Genomic DNA, 16694 nt, shown 5'->3' with positions numbered 1-16694 from the left:
GAAACGTGTAGTGATTACTTTATGGTCTGTATTATGCCACAAAGACATTTTATGTGCAGACTGTAAATAAAATGCCAGGTCCATAGAGCCTCTCAAGCACTGTGTAATGCACTATGTCACCCTCCCTGAATGCTTAGACATCCACATTCTCTCTGGCTGACTGACTATGGAAAGGCCGTGGAAAGGCATGCAAACTGCACCACTAAATTGCAATGTTGCATTGGTCAACAAATCCATAATGAAAACGTTGTTTTGGAAATACCTTTGAATCAGCCAGGCGTCTGACCCCCTACCCTGAAAAATCCCTCCTTGATGAGGCATCCAGACAAGTTTCCACACAAACCTCTGGCAGTGAAACAAAACTGCTCTGCAGCCAGTAGTCAGTTTTGTAATAAATGTAATGCTTTAATGAATTGACTGATTGAAGCCACACACATATGCCAACAGCATAGCAGAATACTCTTCATGTATGATAGGCACTTCCTGAACAGCGTTTATAAAAGCTGAGAGAATTGGTTCACACTTACTCAGCAAACATACACAGAATGGGTAACACCTAGGTGCAGGACGCATTAGAATGGTTGACATAAATGCAGACATGCGCTCACACACACACTCACACCCCTACTACCTGCCTTGTACACAACCAAGATACGCAAGCATAGTGCACATCACAAAATTACACTACATACACATGAATAGAAAAAATAAAAAGCCCAAACTATGTGGACTAGAACTGACCTTCGGTTGATCATGAAAAAGGGTTTGTCCTTTTTGAACATTCCACCCAGTTAAGGGTCATACAAACAATAAATATGAATGAGCCCCCTGACCTGCACTGACTCAAAGCTATTTGAAAATGATACATGGTTTCAAGTCACTCCAAGAGAGAGGTATGTGAGTCCACTCCTTGGAAAAAATGGTTGTCAATAGTATGGGAAAATTTTATTGACAATATCCCACTTCTTTATGCCAGATCACCCCTGGGACATTATAAATACAGATTCGCTCTTTTAAGAATAATAATAATAATAATAATACATTTTATTTGTAATGCAACTTACATTTTAAGCAAACCTCAATATGAAGCAAAGTTAAACATTAAAAATTATTAACTGTAGTAAAAAAAATGTTAAGTCCCTTTTTAAAACTCTCAATCGTCTGTGCTGCCCTGAGATGATATTGTATGAGGTAAATATGAGAAAAAGAGACACCTAGTGGCAACTTTTAAGATAACACTTGAAGAATTGTTAACTATTCTAACAATTATAGAATAAAAGTCATTCACAGAAACACAAACACATCACACTAAACGTGTCGCAGAATATGTAGAATAAATAATAGTGTTAAAAAATATCACCACATGCATTAAGATACAGAACTGTAAAGATTAAGAGGAACTTGTGGTCATCAAATGTATATGGTCATCCCAACTATCTGAGGGTATGCAGTCCATTACAAATAACACAATAATATACAGGACTGTGCACAATCACAAGACATATTTCACTGTAATTTCTCATCAAAAATCGTTATTTCTTCCCCCTGGATCAGTTATCTAATTATACAGACACCTCAACAACTGAATGAAATATCATTTATTTTTGTATTTTGCCTTTGTAAGAGCTCTTTTGCTTTTCATTTTTTTAATCTGCAGGGCTTTTTTTCCACTCCTCTGAAGCTGAGTCTTAGAAGTTGGTTGTATTTTCAAATTTACATACTCTAATTAATCCCAAAGAGCAAAGTACAAAAAGATCTGTATATTTGAATGTGGTAGATGCTGAGAGTCCAGAGGAAGAGACTTGTGCTCTAGTTTCTGATGTGAGAAAGAAAGCTGTACTGTAATTTTAACTCAGGAGTTAGGTGTAGGTGTACCAGACTGAGCATCGTGACAGCCTGGGGGAAGAATCTGCTACCGAGTCATGCTGTGGCCTGGATGCTGACGTAGACTTCGGCAGATGGGAGAGCTGGTAAGGCTCCTTCAGTTTGCTGGAGGCTATGGTCATGATGCATTGAAGGGTATGTATCCTGAAAAGGAGGGAGACACTAGTGATGATCTCAGCTGTTTTGATGTTCTAAAGGGTCTTGCGTTGATAAAATAATAAAAAATAATAATAATAAAAGAAACACATTTTAATCCGTTAGTTTCTGACTCTGCATTCATGCAGCAACACTCAACAGACAAGATAAGCCTGGATACTAGGCCATACATAGCATGTCTAAAAATACATCTGATGTACAGTTTTTAGAACCAGTAGATGGAGCTAGATATTAAACCTGCTAGCACCATATTCCTCTCAATCATTTCATATCAGCTCTCATGTCTAAAATGTCAGAAATAAAAGTACCATGCATATTTCACAGTAGACAACAAAAGTGTGTTGACGAGCAAAAAATAATGGCATCAAAGAGCCATGGACTAATAATGTTTGACAGGAGCTCCACGAGTCGTGCTATTTTCTGACATCAGGGAGCGTGCACTTCATGTGGCAGATACAATATTCCAGTGAGATTTGCAACAGCTGTCATTATGAGCTGGCTGCAGTGAGAAATTGTCGCCATCCGCTGCAATCATAAAAAAAATTGCCCTGATACAAAGAGCTTAGAAGGCTTCAAAGCTCGTATAATCTCTAGTGTTTTCACATGACCCTGCACAAAAAGAAAGTTACTCCTCTAGGTGCCTTAGACCAGAAATCCTATCACCTATTCCTCTCACTATGTATTTGTTGCATTTAGACTGTCCAATCCCACACTGTTACTACAGTTGACCTCAGCTTTGCTGCCAAATGAAGGTCACCCCAAAAAACACCAGCAGACACAGATTTTCGAGTGTCTATGACAATTTTTGTCACAAGTGGTTTCCGTTCAGCTGCCTGATGGGATCATGAGGAAGAATCTGCTGTTGTGTCTGAGCCTTTGAGACGAGATGATTGATGACAAATGGCCAGAGAAAGCCTGAAGCACATTCTGACTCCTCATTATTTACAAAATATAAAATAAAAAAAAAATATAAGCGCGCCTGTGTGGCAAAAATAGTCATATTCTGACACAGGGCACAAAAACATAAAATTGAGATGACAGCCATGAAAGCAAGTAGACAACTGTATAGCAAACAATGCCTAAACAAATCTTCCAGTGGAGAAAACTTTAAAAATATCTTGTGAAAATGGTCGGGTGTACCTACAAAAACTAAGGTAATTGTTACATATAGTAGCTCTCTCAAATAACCATTTAAAAGCACCAGTGAACCCTATGATGTTTCTGTATGATGTCGTTTCATTTAAGAAATAGTTCAATAAAAGCACTAAAGCTATTCTCATAAGCCATGCATTGTATTAAAGAAAAATTTCACATAAATCAGTAAAAACAAAATCACCAAAGCATATGACATGATCTCATTATCTGATATATAACACATGACTCTTAGCAAAAATACAAGATTCTATGTACACTATAAGGACAGAAGTATTGGGACAACTGCACATTACACCTACAGGACATTTTATGACACTCCATTCTTAATCCATAAGCATTTTATATAGTTGGCCTCTGCAATGCAGCTTGTAAAGGCTTCTACTCTTCTGGGAGGGCTTTCTGCAAGATTTTGGAGTGTGTCTATAAGGAACTTCATCCAGAAGATCATTTGTAAGATTAAACATTGATGCTAGATCAGGGGCAATTGGACCAAGGCCCACAGAGTAAGCCAGAGCCAAGAACCCGTGAGTGCACTAGTGCGGACACACTCGCCTTTCTAACATTCCTGGAGTTGGATTCAGGGGGTTGACAAATGTTCCATATTTGAACACTAAAAGCTGTGTTCTGTTTTGAACTGAAATTGGGTGCATTTTATTCCATGCTTCTGTAACGAGGGATGAGTTTTTTGAGACAGACAGAAGCTGTAATGTTACTCAGTCTGACAACATGTGGCTGAGTTGCTGTGGTTGCTAAATACTTCCACTTTCAAAAATACCACTCAGTTTATTGTGGAATATCTAGTAGAAAATAAATTTCATGAAATGACTTCTTATATCGGTGGCATCCAATAGTACCATGTTCTAATGGTCTTTAGTATGTCCCATCATTTCACAATGTGAAATGTGTCAATGGGACTGAATGAAACGATTTCAGTGATTAAGAGATATACTTCTGTCCATTGTTTATTCTATTAGCTCTCGGATAGGATAGGATTCAGGAGCTAGACCTGTGAAATAATAACCTCTGTCCACAGATTAACTAGTCATATCATTTCCAATAAAAGGGATCAAATCTGTGAGAAGAAATAATCACTCTATAGACATCACTCTAAATTTCCCAGTAAGAAAGAAAAGAAGAAATATTTTCTTATAATATAGAGACAGGTTTTCACATGACTGGCCTAGTTCTAACAATCACAAATTTCCACAGCTATAAAGGACCTGTGGTTTTGCTAAGAGTGACAGGTGTGATGAAAATTTGATTATGAAAAAATATATATGGTCAGGTGCTTTTTTTTTAATTACTCTTTTTACGCTTTGGTGTAAACATTAACTGAAACAGTTCAGTGCCTTGAACTAAATAGCACATCTGTGAAAACTGATAATGGTTCTTTGCACTTGGTCATGTTTCTTGGGGGCATAGCCACACTTGCAATAGAGGTTAGAGGCTTGTGTAACAGGGTGTGAGGCTTTTACAATGTGGTGTGATAAATGCTTGGTGTGTCCCAGTTCATTCCTAGTGCTTAAAAAAGCAGAGGCAACCTCTGGCAAAAGCCAGAGATCTTTATTAGGCTTTAACCACTCCCTTTTGCTCTCACATAGCCAGAGGATTTTTTCTGCCTCCAAAACAATAACCTAATTAACTCCACTGACCAGACAGATGTGATATTTACTAGAGATAATTACAAGCAAAAAGAGGTCAAATTCCATACACACACACAGAACATGATTAAACTTCATTCATGTCACACAACACATGACACTTGGTCTACTCAAACCATGCCAACCAGTCACATTGTGTTTGAAAATGTGCCATTTAGCGTTCATATGCTTAAGTTTATAAGCATGATTGATTACATGTGACTGAGACTAAGGTTTAAAAGACCCTTATTAAATGTGTACTATATATATATATATATATATATATATATATATATATATATATATATATATATATATATATATATATAGTACACATATATACACATACATACATACACACACACACACACACACACTCTAATTTGTGTTAACATAAACAAGCAGTAATAACAGCCAATATGGAAGCCGAATTTGACACTGTAACAAAAATAGAAGTATTAATTCTAGCAGCTAAACAAATGATGGTAAATTTCTGTTAAAATTAATAGCAGCTGTTGGTACATAAATCTGTTCAAAACATCAAAAGTGAACCTACGATTTAAAAAAGTCCCTGGAGCTGTGTCACTACCTGCTGCACCACAGTGCCACATAGACAAAGTTGTGATACAGAAAATAAAATGCAAAGCACAAGAGCACCCTCTTGTGGAGCAGTACCTAAATGTAAGTAAGCACAATTAGTCCTCTACACATGGATGAGGTCCATTCTGAGAGCTAGTTTGCAAGTTCAGTTTGTTTGCAGAGATTACAGCAAACATATCTTCTGACTGAAACTTTTATTTTGCAGATTCCTATAGGTATACAGGTAAAATAAACAATATTTATAGAGACACAACATGTGCTAATCAACTTTAAATCTGCACCAGGGCACATGTATACATTTCTGCTGTTCTCAAAGGCAGCCACCAAGTTGTAAAAATGCTTTAACCTACACTTTATTTAAATTCTCGAGTACCACATTGTGTATGAGTGACTGAGGTACAAGCCAATTATGTTTGCAATTAAACCAGCTTTGTCTGTTGGAGCTCCTTCAGTCTGGTTCATACTTACTATGGACTGGGACGAGGCATGTTGGGTATATGTCGCATGCCATTCAAAAAATAAAACAACACACCCTGTCTTCATGGTGACTCAGACATACCTCAATTACTCTTTGACAGAGAAAACAGTTTGTGAGAAGTAGCAAAAGGGGTGGGACCAAAATAAGCCTGCTTTCTCGGAAAGCAAGTATTTTCAAGCCTGCAAAAGGGAAGAAGCTTACTATTAATACCCTTCATTTCAGACTGTATTTTGGATAAGCAGGTGTCCACAAACTTTTGGCCATTTAAAAAATGGTTTTCTATTAAATGATCAGCAAGTGTTTCAGAGAGCAGGAGATATAAAGCCAAAATGTTAAACTGCCCTATACACTGAAGAAAAAAGACAAGCAACTATTTTGGTGTAGGAGAAATGAAGGGGCATTTATGATGAGGTGCTCAAGCTCAGCAGCTTGGAATCTGCTTTTTAGAGAGAAAACATCTCCCAAAATGTAGTGATTTTAATAAGTGTGACATCTCACTTTTGACTTGTGTTTAATCAAAAGGAGAAATATAAAATGTTGTTATGAATAGGATTCAAACTAGTGCTAGGAAACCATTGGATTGTGAGTCAAATGCAACCCGAGCTCTGGCATAAAAGCACATGCCAGGGACAGTGACACGAGGTATGAACATCGAGAAACTCGGTCCAAATGAACCAGCTTTAGAAAGAAAGCACATTTAATACAGACCTGAATCACAGAAGCCACAAACATACTTGCACTGACCGGCACCCAATACAACTGAATCAGGGCTTCCAGCCACTTAATGGTAGTTGTAAATCAAATTAAGAAGATTTAATCCCTGCACCAGGACCAATCAATAATACAGAATGTTAATGGAATTAAAGGAAGAAAGTTCATGGCTACATTTTCTTGATAAATTAATGCACTGAATGCTAAATCTTTCACTGAAAACAAAAATACTGTACTGAGCTTAGTCTCAATCTGAAAGGCACACTCGACTTGACTATGCTAAAATGTACCATACAGACTTTCTGACAAGCAATCGCTAACTAAGCTGAAGAGTGATTTGGCCCAAGAGAACTTGAGTTATACACCTTGGATCAAAATTCTCAGTAAAACGCATATCCTATAAATCTGTTTCTAATTCTAGGGGGAAATATATTTGCTTATCCAACACTTTTCCTGTATGCTAACTCTCACTATTTATGAGCTTTACATTCTGCACACAGACTCTGCTCCTGGAGCTGAGCAACCAAGAGAAACTCAGGGAGAGCTAAACACCGTCAGCAGTTCTAAAAAATGAACAATCTGTTGAAAAGCTATTCTACTTACACTCTATATATTTAAATTGCCACAGCAGTGTGCAGAAATGTGGTCCCTGCTGTGCAAGGCAGCTGTAAAACTTAAATACAAGCAAAAAATAGTACACAGATTAAATGAAATGTGTTTTTTTTTCGTGGTCAAATGAATAGTTTTAAAAGAAAGATATATATGAGAAAATCACAATAACCATTAAATATACAGTCATCATTATGTCTTCTAAATAATTCTGTGGAAAACAGCCTTGATATGAAGTCATAAATAAAGCCTTTACAGTCAAATCAAATTTCTTTTGTTCTGCTGTAGTGTGCTTCAAACACAATTGGAGGAAACATCTGATATTAATGTGAGCTGTCTAAGCAGAGTGGTAAACCTCTGTGCTTGTGCCGGACAGAAATCAACCACATTCAGTTCCCGTCAGTCTGGTGTGGCTCTACGGCTGAGTTTACTTGGCCTAGGCTTCGTTCTCCCTACTTAGGGAAGTGTTCCTATGTCACCTGACACCCGTGACTCAGAGGAAACACACACCCCCTCAAGCCGCCTGGTTTACTGCAGGCACACTGCAACTATGCTGTGCAAACATGTCACTTGTTGCAGGATTGTTTGCTCTGCTCTATGATATGCCATTAAATATTGGAAGGTTATCAGCAGAACCAGAGATTTGCAAAAATGTCTTTAGCTTTGTGAAGAATATATATATAATTACAAATTACAGAGCCAAAAATTCCAAATCTTACTGAGTGTTCCTTTAAATCAGACTTCATTGATAATACAGATGACCATCCTGTAGTGTCCAACAGGTGTGCAAAACAATCATTAATTCTCAGACAATATAGAAAAAGCAAACAGGTCAACATTTTATGAACATCCAAATACGTATAGGGACACTCCAGTCATTATATAAGCTTTGCTACGTCTTGACTCCAATTTCTTGTTTCAAAGTCTAGGGAAACTACCTTCTGGTGAAGAATCTTGGAGATAGAAATAACTTTTTACAGACTATGATCGCTTTGTGTAGGATAATTGAAGGCAGACTGTTTGGGCATTATTTCTTTATTTAGCTAGCTGGCTGAACTGCTGCTTTTACAAGGGGGAAAAAAAAGACCAATTATGTGCAAAATCAATAATGCTTGCTAGGGCCACAATGCATTAATTAGCCTTTAACCTGCATCTATAAAGATTTGATAACTGCTTTAAGCCTGAGCTATGAGATTGTAAGTGATTTTCCTGTTCTGGAAATTGGTCTGATTTAACTGATATATGATGCTGCATATATTCTGAATGTGTGAGAGGAGAAACATGTCAATCTTGCTCTGGAGTGAAAAAAGGCCTCCCTATATTTTAATATAATGAAAACTGGAGTAATTCAGGTAATAGTCAATGAGAAAATTAGGAGAATATATATTTTAAATTGCAAAGAGATGCACAGGCACAGCACACATTCAGTACACCACAGAGATGGAGGATGCTAATTGAAGATTGTCATATGCATGTGTCCATAATGTGTCATGTAGCAGTGATCACAACTGGACTGACAATAAGAAATATCATCTGAGATTTCCTGTGTTTACTCATGTTATCTGTATACACAGAATAATAGTGAGTGATTGCAAGATTTGGAATGTTTGTAGGTTGTGCCTTGATGACATTCACTAGGTATGTGATACCCTCACTTCTATAATCAAGTGTGCGATATTTATAAAAGATAGACAACCAATTCTGTGAAACAAATTACAGCTAAATTGAGATGCTCAGTTTTGGTCATAATCATTAAAAAATATATATATACATCCCAATTTACTCCACAATTATCAGTCTTCACATATTCCTTCTTCTTTGACTCCCCAGTCAGACACAATGCTACCAACGTGCATCCTGTGGGAAGCCAGCCACAACCTCATTTCATTTCAAACTGCAGCTAACACTACATCACTGGACAGTTCAACTTCCTGGAGGAGAATATCACCTGATCAGTCCTGTTATGTCAGGTAACAGAGGCACGCACAGTCCAGCAATGTGCTTGTGCGACTAGGAGTGTGTCACCCACCCAGAGAGTGAGGCCAATGGTACTTACTGGTACTCAATGGTACAACACAGGGCGACACACACTCACACATTCACTTATTCACACACACTTATGGACAATTTGGGTCACCGATACCTGAGCCGGACCTCTCTCTACGCAGGCTGCTTAGGGCCCCACAAATTAACAAAGGCCCCCTCATCTCTCGTCAAATTAGGGAGAGCTAGTGTATCATCAGGAGATGTAGTGAAGCTATCCTTGAGGATATGAAAAGAGGAAAAAAGACTCCAAGAGACTGAGCTATGGGAACAGCAGTCAGGTAAACATATGACTGTTCTTCTCAAGGCTGGACTGTTAATAAATAACAGTGTACAAACCTAGCCGCGGGAATATATTTACAGGTGGCGTGCACTGCGCAGCTGCTTTCCACGACCTTAAAAGCCTCGCACTCTAAAAGTTTCTTACTATTCCATTCCACATTAAAAAATGACAATTACTGCCAAGTGCTAAATTGAATACTTCAAAGGGAGAATACTAGTGCAGAGTCAGGTACAACTGTCAAAAATTGTCACATTTTGGCCTGCAGGGTTCAGGTTGGAGGGCCCCTTATCAAAATTTATCTTAGGGCCCCAGGAAAGTCTGCACCCGCTCAGGGCAATCCACCCAACAACGTGTGATTTTGGACCGCAGGAGAACACAACAAACTCCTCACAGACAGTCACCCGGAGCAGGACTCGAACCCACAACGTCCAGGTCCCTGGAGCTGTGTGACTGCGACACTATGCCGCCACGTTTAGAAACAAAATGTACAATGTATTATGTTTATTGTTCGTATATTGCCGTATATCTTGCACTACTATTTGTCATCTAAAAGTAGGTAAAGCTACTCAAAAATGTACTTGTAAATCTCATCTTTTACATTCTATTGTTTTACTCCTGGTCCGCCCAACAACTGCAAGCCACAGGCAGAAGACCTCACTGTGTGTTGTATGCTGTGCCCCCCACATTGTGTGTGTGTGTGTGTGTGTGTGTGTGTGTGTGTGTGTGTGTGTGTGTGTGTGTGTGTGTGTAGTCCTGCCTGCCCAGCCTCTGGTCTGTGGTTTGCGGCTCCGGTCTGTCGTAGTTGAGTAAACTCCGTCAATAAGAACAGTTCACCCGGAGACGGTAATAAACAACCGTGGATTAAACACACACTGGGGGCTACTTTGGCGGGACTTACCACTCTGTGGACACGAAAGGGTGCGAGGAAGGAGTGTTTAAGCGAGAAACAACATTTATTGAAGCACCCTGTTAGGTTACGTTGACAAACACGCTGGTGCCGTAACCATTAGCAAAGAAGCCGAGAGAGAGGGAGAGAGAGCGCGCGCTGGGCGGGAATGGCTTCGTCTCCGTGCGGCTCCGGCGGCGGTAACTTTGACTGCGGACTGGAAATCAAAACTCGCTCCGTGGAGCAAACCCTCATCCCCCTGGTCTCTCAGGTGAGTCCCTTCGGAAAACTTACATTGTATGAAGGTGCTGGTGGACTCCAGTTATCCGTGCTCCACGCCTTCCATCGCACTGCTCTGGGAAAGCAGAGGAAAAGTGAGAAAATGCCCCTAACAATGTTCTGCTAATGAGGCTGAGTCCAAAACAACATGTAAGCGTACTATAAAGTGTGTCAGAAAAGAGTACTTCACCATTATGTGCTTTAATTGCTGTGGTGTGGATGTGGACGGCAGCTGTAGCCTAGCCCGCACTGCCGCAAGACTCTGAGATTCGCAGTTAGTTTTAGTTGGATTTATAAAACGAGGTTTATTCCTAACGTGGAGGAGAGAAAAGCCCCAGTGCAGCACAGGTAGTAAAGGGAGGACGTCCTCCAGAAAAAAGTACCGTGTTTGTGTCGATAGCAGGCTAAGCTAGTCTGTGGGAACTCAAAGGGAATTATCGCGAAGCCATTAAGTTTATGATGTTGATCTGGGACTGAAATAACTGTCACCTGCTTGTGTTTATATTTGAAAGATCATGAGTAGAGCTTGTGTAAAGATCTTCTGTGGAGCTGATTTTGTGATTTTTGTTGTGGGAAGAAGTTTAATCTGACAACTTTTACTCATTGAGAATCCACAAAAACATAGTCTTTTTTAAACACAGTCGGAAAAATATATATAAAATCGGGAAAAAGAATATCTGTCTCAGCCATCCCATAACACATTAAATATGTCTTTTAATGTCTTCAGTAAGTGAAACTACAGGGATCCAGGTTTTACCTCACAATTCTGGAAAAGTTTTTAAAACCTAAACGAATTAATTATAAAGAAAAAGTAATAACAAAGTAGGCTGTAATGTAAAGTTTATGTAACCCTTAATATTTTTAGTACTTTTTAGTTCAAAAGTAGTTAACAGTAGCTATTAAAGTTAGATTTTTAGTATTGACCTCAGTTTTATATACATTTGTAAATTGTGCCCAGAGGACACCGTTGATAGACCTTTCTTATATATATTTTTTTATATTCTAATATTTAAAAAGTCTTACAGAATTCTACTCTTGTAGGTAAAAAGAGAGTCCTCTCATATGAAGCTGTTACTCATATTGCGCTATATTAACAAAAAGTCCTAGATAGAGGCTGCAACTGTGAACTGGAGGAGACCCCAAATATCATGACCACCATTCATGGTAATGAGGCTTAAAGGTCAGTGATAGGAGACTCGTTGATTGTCTATTCATTGGCCCCCTGAGAAGCAGGACCCTTTTAGAGGCATGCAGTGTTCACACAATAGGTGGCCATGCATCCCAATCACGACCCTCCCCCATTCCTACAGGTTTGTTTAATTGGCCCTTGTTTTAAATAGAGTGAGAGCCGAGGAACAAGTAAACCAGTGAAAATGTTGTGTTGTATGAGGGGAATGATACATACATTTATCCCTACTAAATTGAGATTTTAAACTGCATGTGTTGAATAACACAAACACAGAGTTTATTAAAACATAATGTCAGGCTGTTAAACAAATGGCTGTGTTTTTTTTTTTCTTTTAAAAATCAAACTATTCTTCAGCCTACAGCTTTGTACTTGAAGCACCATGTAGTGAATATCTCCAAACAATAGTGATTTCATCCCTGGCAATGACCATACTGGAGTAAATGATCTGTGTAAATACAAGTGTGACTGTCTGGGTTTAGTAGCGATGGTGTGTGTCCTCTGTGGCTGAGGAAGGGAGCTACACTGATAAACAGGGAGGAAATGAAGTGAGAAAAGGCACTGTGTAGTGTGTTTGTTGATTTGTTGGAAGAGATGTGGTGCTAATCTTTCCCCAGTGTTATCAGTCTCACTCCCACAGCTGAGTAATAATTGTGTTTTTCAACTCAAAGACCATCATGAACCTGTATTTCTGTCTGCCTCAGCATCACGTTTGTACCAGACAGAGAATAATCCAAAGTCCCAAAGTCAGTTCTGGCTGATTTACGTTAATAACATCTAAAGATGTCTCGGTAGTATTTTTCCTTGAACTAGACCTATACCACAATTTAACCCTTGCATCTTAGCTGATTAAAAGGCTATTTTGAATTAAAACACTTCACATAGCATGGAGATTTCCCTGTCTCAGCCCCTTCTAACTCACTGGAATAAACACATATAAACAACAATATGACATCATGCGGTGTGAGCGTGTGCTGTTTCAAGAAAAGTTTGTTATGGATTGCTATTGGATTCTTTTTGTTATACCTTTGTTGACATGGAAAACACAGTGTTAGGATTCGCTTGTACTTAAAGGTTTAGAATGATAACCAGTTGTGTGTTAGATCCTTTTCTCTCTTACAGTTTGGGTTATGATTGAAAAATGTTATTCCTATGCTATTGGTTACAGAGGTAGATTAATTATTACTATGTTAAACTATTTATTTTATTCTTATCTTTTAGCCACAAAACTGCTTTGAGTATGCCACTACACAAGATAAAATAATACAATGATAAAATGACAGATTAAATATGACGTATGTGTACCCACTAAATGTCCAGCTCCCTGTAGTTCTGCAGAATGTTATACATTAGGTTTCAAGTGATACTTTAAGCTTATAAATTCACTTAAAATCTGATCTGATTCTGGTCAGCACTGTGCTGCTGTTGGAACATGGGCCTAGCATCTGACTTGTAGCAATGATAATGAGTGTAGCTTATTGTGCTTGTAAGTGTGGTGTGATCTTGGATCTTAATCCAGGATGGGACTTGTGAAAATTCTGCTGAGTCTTTGATGTGATCAGTCAGATTTTAAATTCCTGTGGCAAGAAAGGCTTGTTATTACATATTTGTACTGGCTCTGTCTTTTTTTCCTGCCAGGATAAGCACAGTTTTTTTTTTTCCCAAAAAAGATTTGCAGCTATAATTGGACTGAAAATTCTTTCTCTGTCTCATTTTGTTATGTTGAATCTTCATGCTTGTGAGTTCCATGCATGTTGTTCTTCTGTGAATATCCATTAAAGGGACATGGAAGTATGGTAGTCTTTTGTAAGTTAAGTGCACAACTTGCAAAAAAAAAAAAAAAATTAGATAGCAAATTCAAAGGAGAAGTATATGCAAAGCTGCTTGAACTAATGTTTTATAGGATCGCTTTGCTGTCTTGGTCCTTGATATTTGAATTATATGCAGAATATGCACATACTAATTTTCCTTGATGTTAGGAAAATTTGGCTGGTGAAACTAATCGGGGCATGATTACAGAGATGAATTACAGAGAGCAGGAAGGATAAACAGCATGTCTCCTGTGGTGATGGTGATGAAGAAGATAGATGAACCTCAGCTCTATGTAAACCACAATGGATTTCAAGGCTACATACCTTCCGGTACTAGAATAACACAGCATCATGTATGGTCTGTATGAATGTGGGGTGTAAGCTGTGTGTGAGTGCCTTTGCCAATGTGTGTTTGCCTCTCCTCCATTATAATTGCTTAACCAGTGCAGATACGAAGGGCAAATCCAGAGCTCTACAACACAGCCAGGATCATGTTAGTTGCATTATACATGAAGCTAGCTAACACCACTAAATACTCTTGGTCTCAGAAGGATATTGTATAATAGGCCTTAAAGTGGCAATCAGCCATTGAGTAATGTCTCCCGTGTCCCCAGTGAGACTGTGGATTTGCATAGCAGTTAGTAAAGTCCTGGATGTGTTTGTGAACAATTATAGATTAGCTTTCAGGACATCAGACCCCTTAAACACTGCATTATTTATGTCCACACGCACGTATTGGAAGTACACTTCTTCATATCTAATGCAATCAATGCCTATTACCAAAATGTGTGAAGAGATTTGGCTTGTTCACAGTGAACAGCTATTTCCTCCTCTTTAAATTTCTATTCACTGGCTTCCAGGAGAACAGTTATCACTTTTGGTGCTTTTCCACCGCATGAGTCCAGCTTTACATGACTCGGCACAGCTCGGCTCGCTTAGAGCTTGTCGCTTTTCTGCTAGCGTAGCTCCCCCACGAAATGGAGCTGGTGACGTTGCAAAACACTGTCTCTAACGGGAATCATGGGCTCTGAAAACCACAACAATGGCGACAGTGAACTTAGGTGCTGTTTACTCATCGTGTTGTTTTTGTTTTTTGGACTGAACATGGCACTGCACCCCAGTTATCACAGATCAGTTCTCCTTGTTGCACGTTCAGTTTTCGCTGGAAATTTTCATCTGCCGTTGGCCCATATATAAATAAATAAATGTGATAAATAAATATATCAATAAATGTGAAAGCTGCTGTAACTTAAGCTATTTTAGCTTGATTTGAATGAGCTCTGAATTTAATGGTGATTGACATGTCTCTCTGGCCTTGGTTTACACATCACCATTTAGTACCTACTAGGCATGATTGGAACCCGGCGCGAAAAGGGACTGAAAAAGTAACCGATTCCAGGGACCAGGTACTAGATTTGTCCAGTGGAAAAGCAAAAGAGCAGAGTCGAGGAGAGTTGTGTAGGTTCCATGCAGTGGAAAAAAGTCTCTATAAAAGCCTATAATAGGTTAATGGCATGTTGATCTGTTGTTTTTTCCTCACTAATATGCAGCCCAATTAATAATTCCTCACATCTCCTTTCAGTCGAAGGTTATTTATCAAGAAGGTCTTTACACTTACCTTTTGATTTTTGCATGATTCTCTTTGTGTTGTATCAGAGGAACAAAGGAAGGAGATATGTATGATAACTACATGTCAGAAGTTGTTAATGTTTGAATAGTCATTATATAGAAAATTAGGGTTTTGATATGGAAATTAGGTTCTCAGAGAACTCAGAGAGAGTGTAGACACAATATAGAACCTGTGTTTTATATTTAGGTCAGATATTCTTATCCGTTTATTCCAAAGAAGAAAGCAAAGCCAGAAAACTGAAGCTGTTTAAAGACACATTAGAATGAGAAATAATCCATCACAGCTCTGGAGGCTCTCGGGTATTGACGTGCAGTTGAAGCTCTCATAGAGTTTTTCAAATAATATTTATTTTGCAGTTAATTTAACTTTTCAGGTAATTATATACAATTGTAAATTGTGAAATTTGGCTAAAGTACTGGTCCCCTTTAAACAACTTTATTATGAATAATCCCGACTGCAGTGAAATGTTACATGTTATAGTAAGGAAAAAGAATATGACACATCTTGTTTGTTTTTCTCCTAATAGTGTACTGGTATCAAAATTCCCTGTGGTGTAAATCCATTTTTCTGAGTACATTGTTAAGTCTTGCATTTTCAGCAGCTTATCTCTCACCAGATTATCCTTGATTGGGCAAGTCCTGCCATTGTGGCCACTTTCAATGTTTTCTGAGCACTATGAATCCTGGCCTTGAGGGCATGAGTTTCCTGCTTCACGTTTTAGCAAAACTGACTGGGAGATGCATGACTTGTTGCTTTCTCTTCTTGGATCATGTGACGGCTTGGCACATCTCCAGGCTATATTTTTGTTTTACTGGCCTGCAGTCTGTCATCAGACAGGACAAGATCTTAATCAGTGCTGGAGTATGATGACACACTCTCATGTGTTTCAGGGCTCATATGACTTCAGAAGCCTGGGATAGAGAGAAAAGAGGTTCCCTTTGGACAGGTCTATATGCTATCTCATTGCTTCTTAGGGCTCTGGGGTAATACTGAGGGACAATGGAGTTGTCAGCTCTGAGGACAAGTGAAGAGCACTGTTGTTTTTCCACTCTGACCGACCACCGGAATTAGTTCGCTGACGTGTTAGTTAGGTGCCATTTACCTAACAAGGAAGAAGTTAAGAGAGAAATGTAATGAGTTCATTTTCTGATTTTTCTTTTCCCCATCCTTCAAAGGTGGGCAGAACATTCATTTGTATCATTCTGCAGTGTACTTTGGCACAGCGTCAGTGCTTGTCTGCAGTTGCTGGGCTTGTGGAATGTAAGGAGTTTGTGACGAATACCCCACTTACCTTAACAGTAATTACAAAACCCTTATTATTCTCCTGCCAGTCCAGCAGAGAG

General features: G+C 38.7%; 1 protein-coding gene and 1 long non-coding RNA gene across 5 annotated transcripts in view; one reads left to right on the top strand and one right to left on the bottom strand.

The window, feature by feature from the left end:
* Positions 1-524: 524 nt before the first annotated feature.
* LOC136700146 (uncharacterized) lies at positions 525-11198 on the bottom strand. Its single transcript, XR_010803707.1, has 3 exons — positions 10915-11198; positions 10740-10800; positions 525-2028 (listed from the first exon to the last, which is right to left on the bottom strand). It is a non-coding gene; the product is annotated as an uncharacterized lncRNA (long non-coding RNA).
* ctnnal1 (catenin (cadherin-associated protein), alpha-like 1) overlaps positions 10349-16694 on the top strand; it is a 52408-nt gene continuing 46062 nt past the window's right edge. For 3 of the 4 annotated variants that reach the window (XM_066675400.1, XM_066675401.1, XM_066675399.1), the window contains exon 1: positions 10349-10716. In XM_066675400.1, coding sequence (XP_066531497.1) covers positions 10615-10716 — 102 coding nt within the window. In that variant the 5' untranslated portion in view covers positions 10349-10614. Of the gene's footprint in view, positions 10717-10976; positions 11073-16694 lie in introns of those variants that run through there. The other variant, XM_066675402.1, reaches the window with a different exon arrangement.

The sequence above is a fragment of the Hoplias malabaricus genome, chromosome 6, assembly GCF_029633855.1.
Source record: "Hoplias malabaricus isolate fHopMal1 chromosome 6, fHopMal1.hap1, whole genome shotgun sequence".
NCBI lineage: Eukaryota > Metazoa > Chordata > Actinopteri > Characiformes > Erythrinidae > Hoplias > Hoplias malabaricus.
Note: the sequence above shows the minus strand (reverse complement) of the source record. Positions and strands in the feature narration are given on the sequence as shown.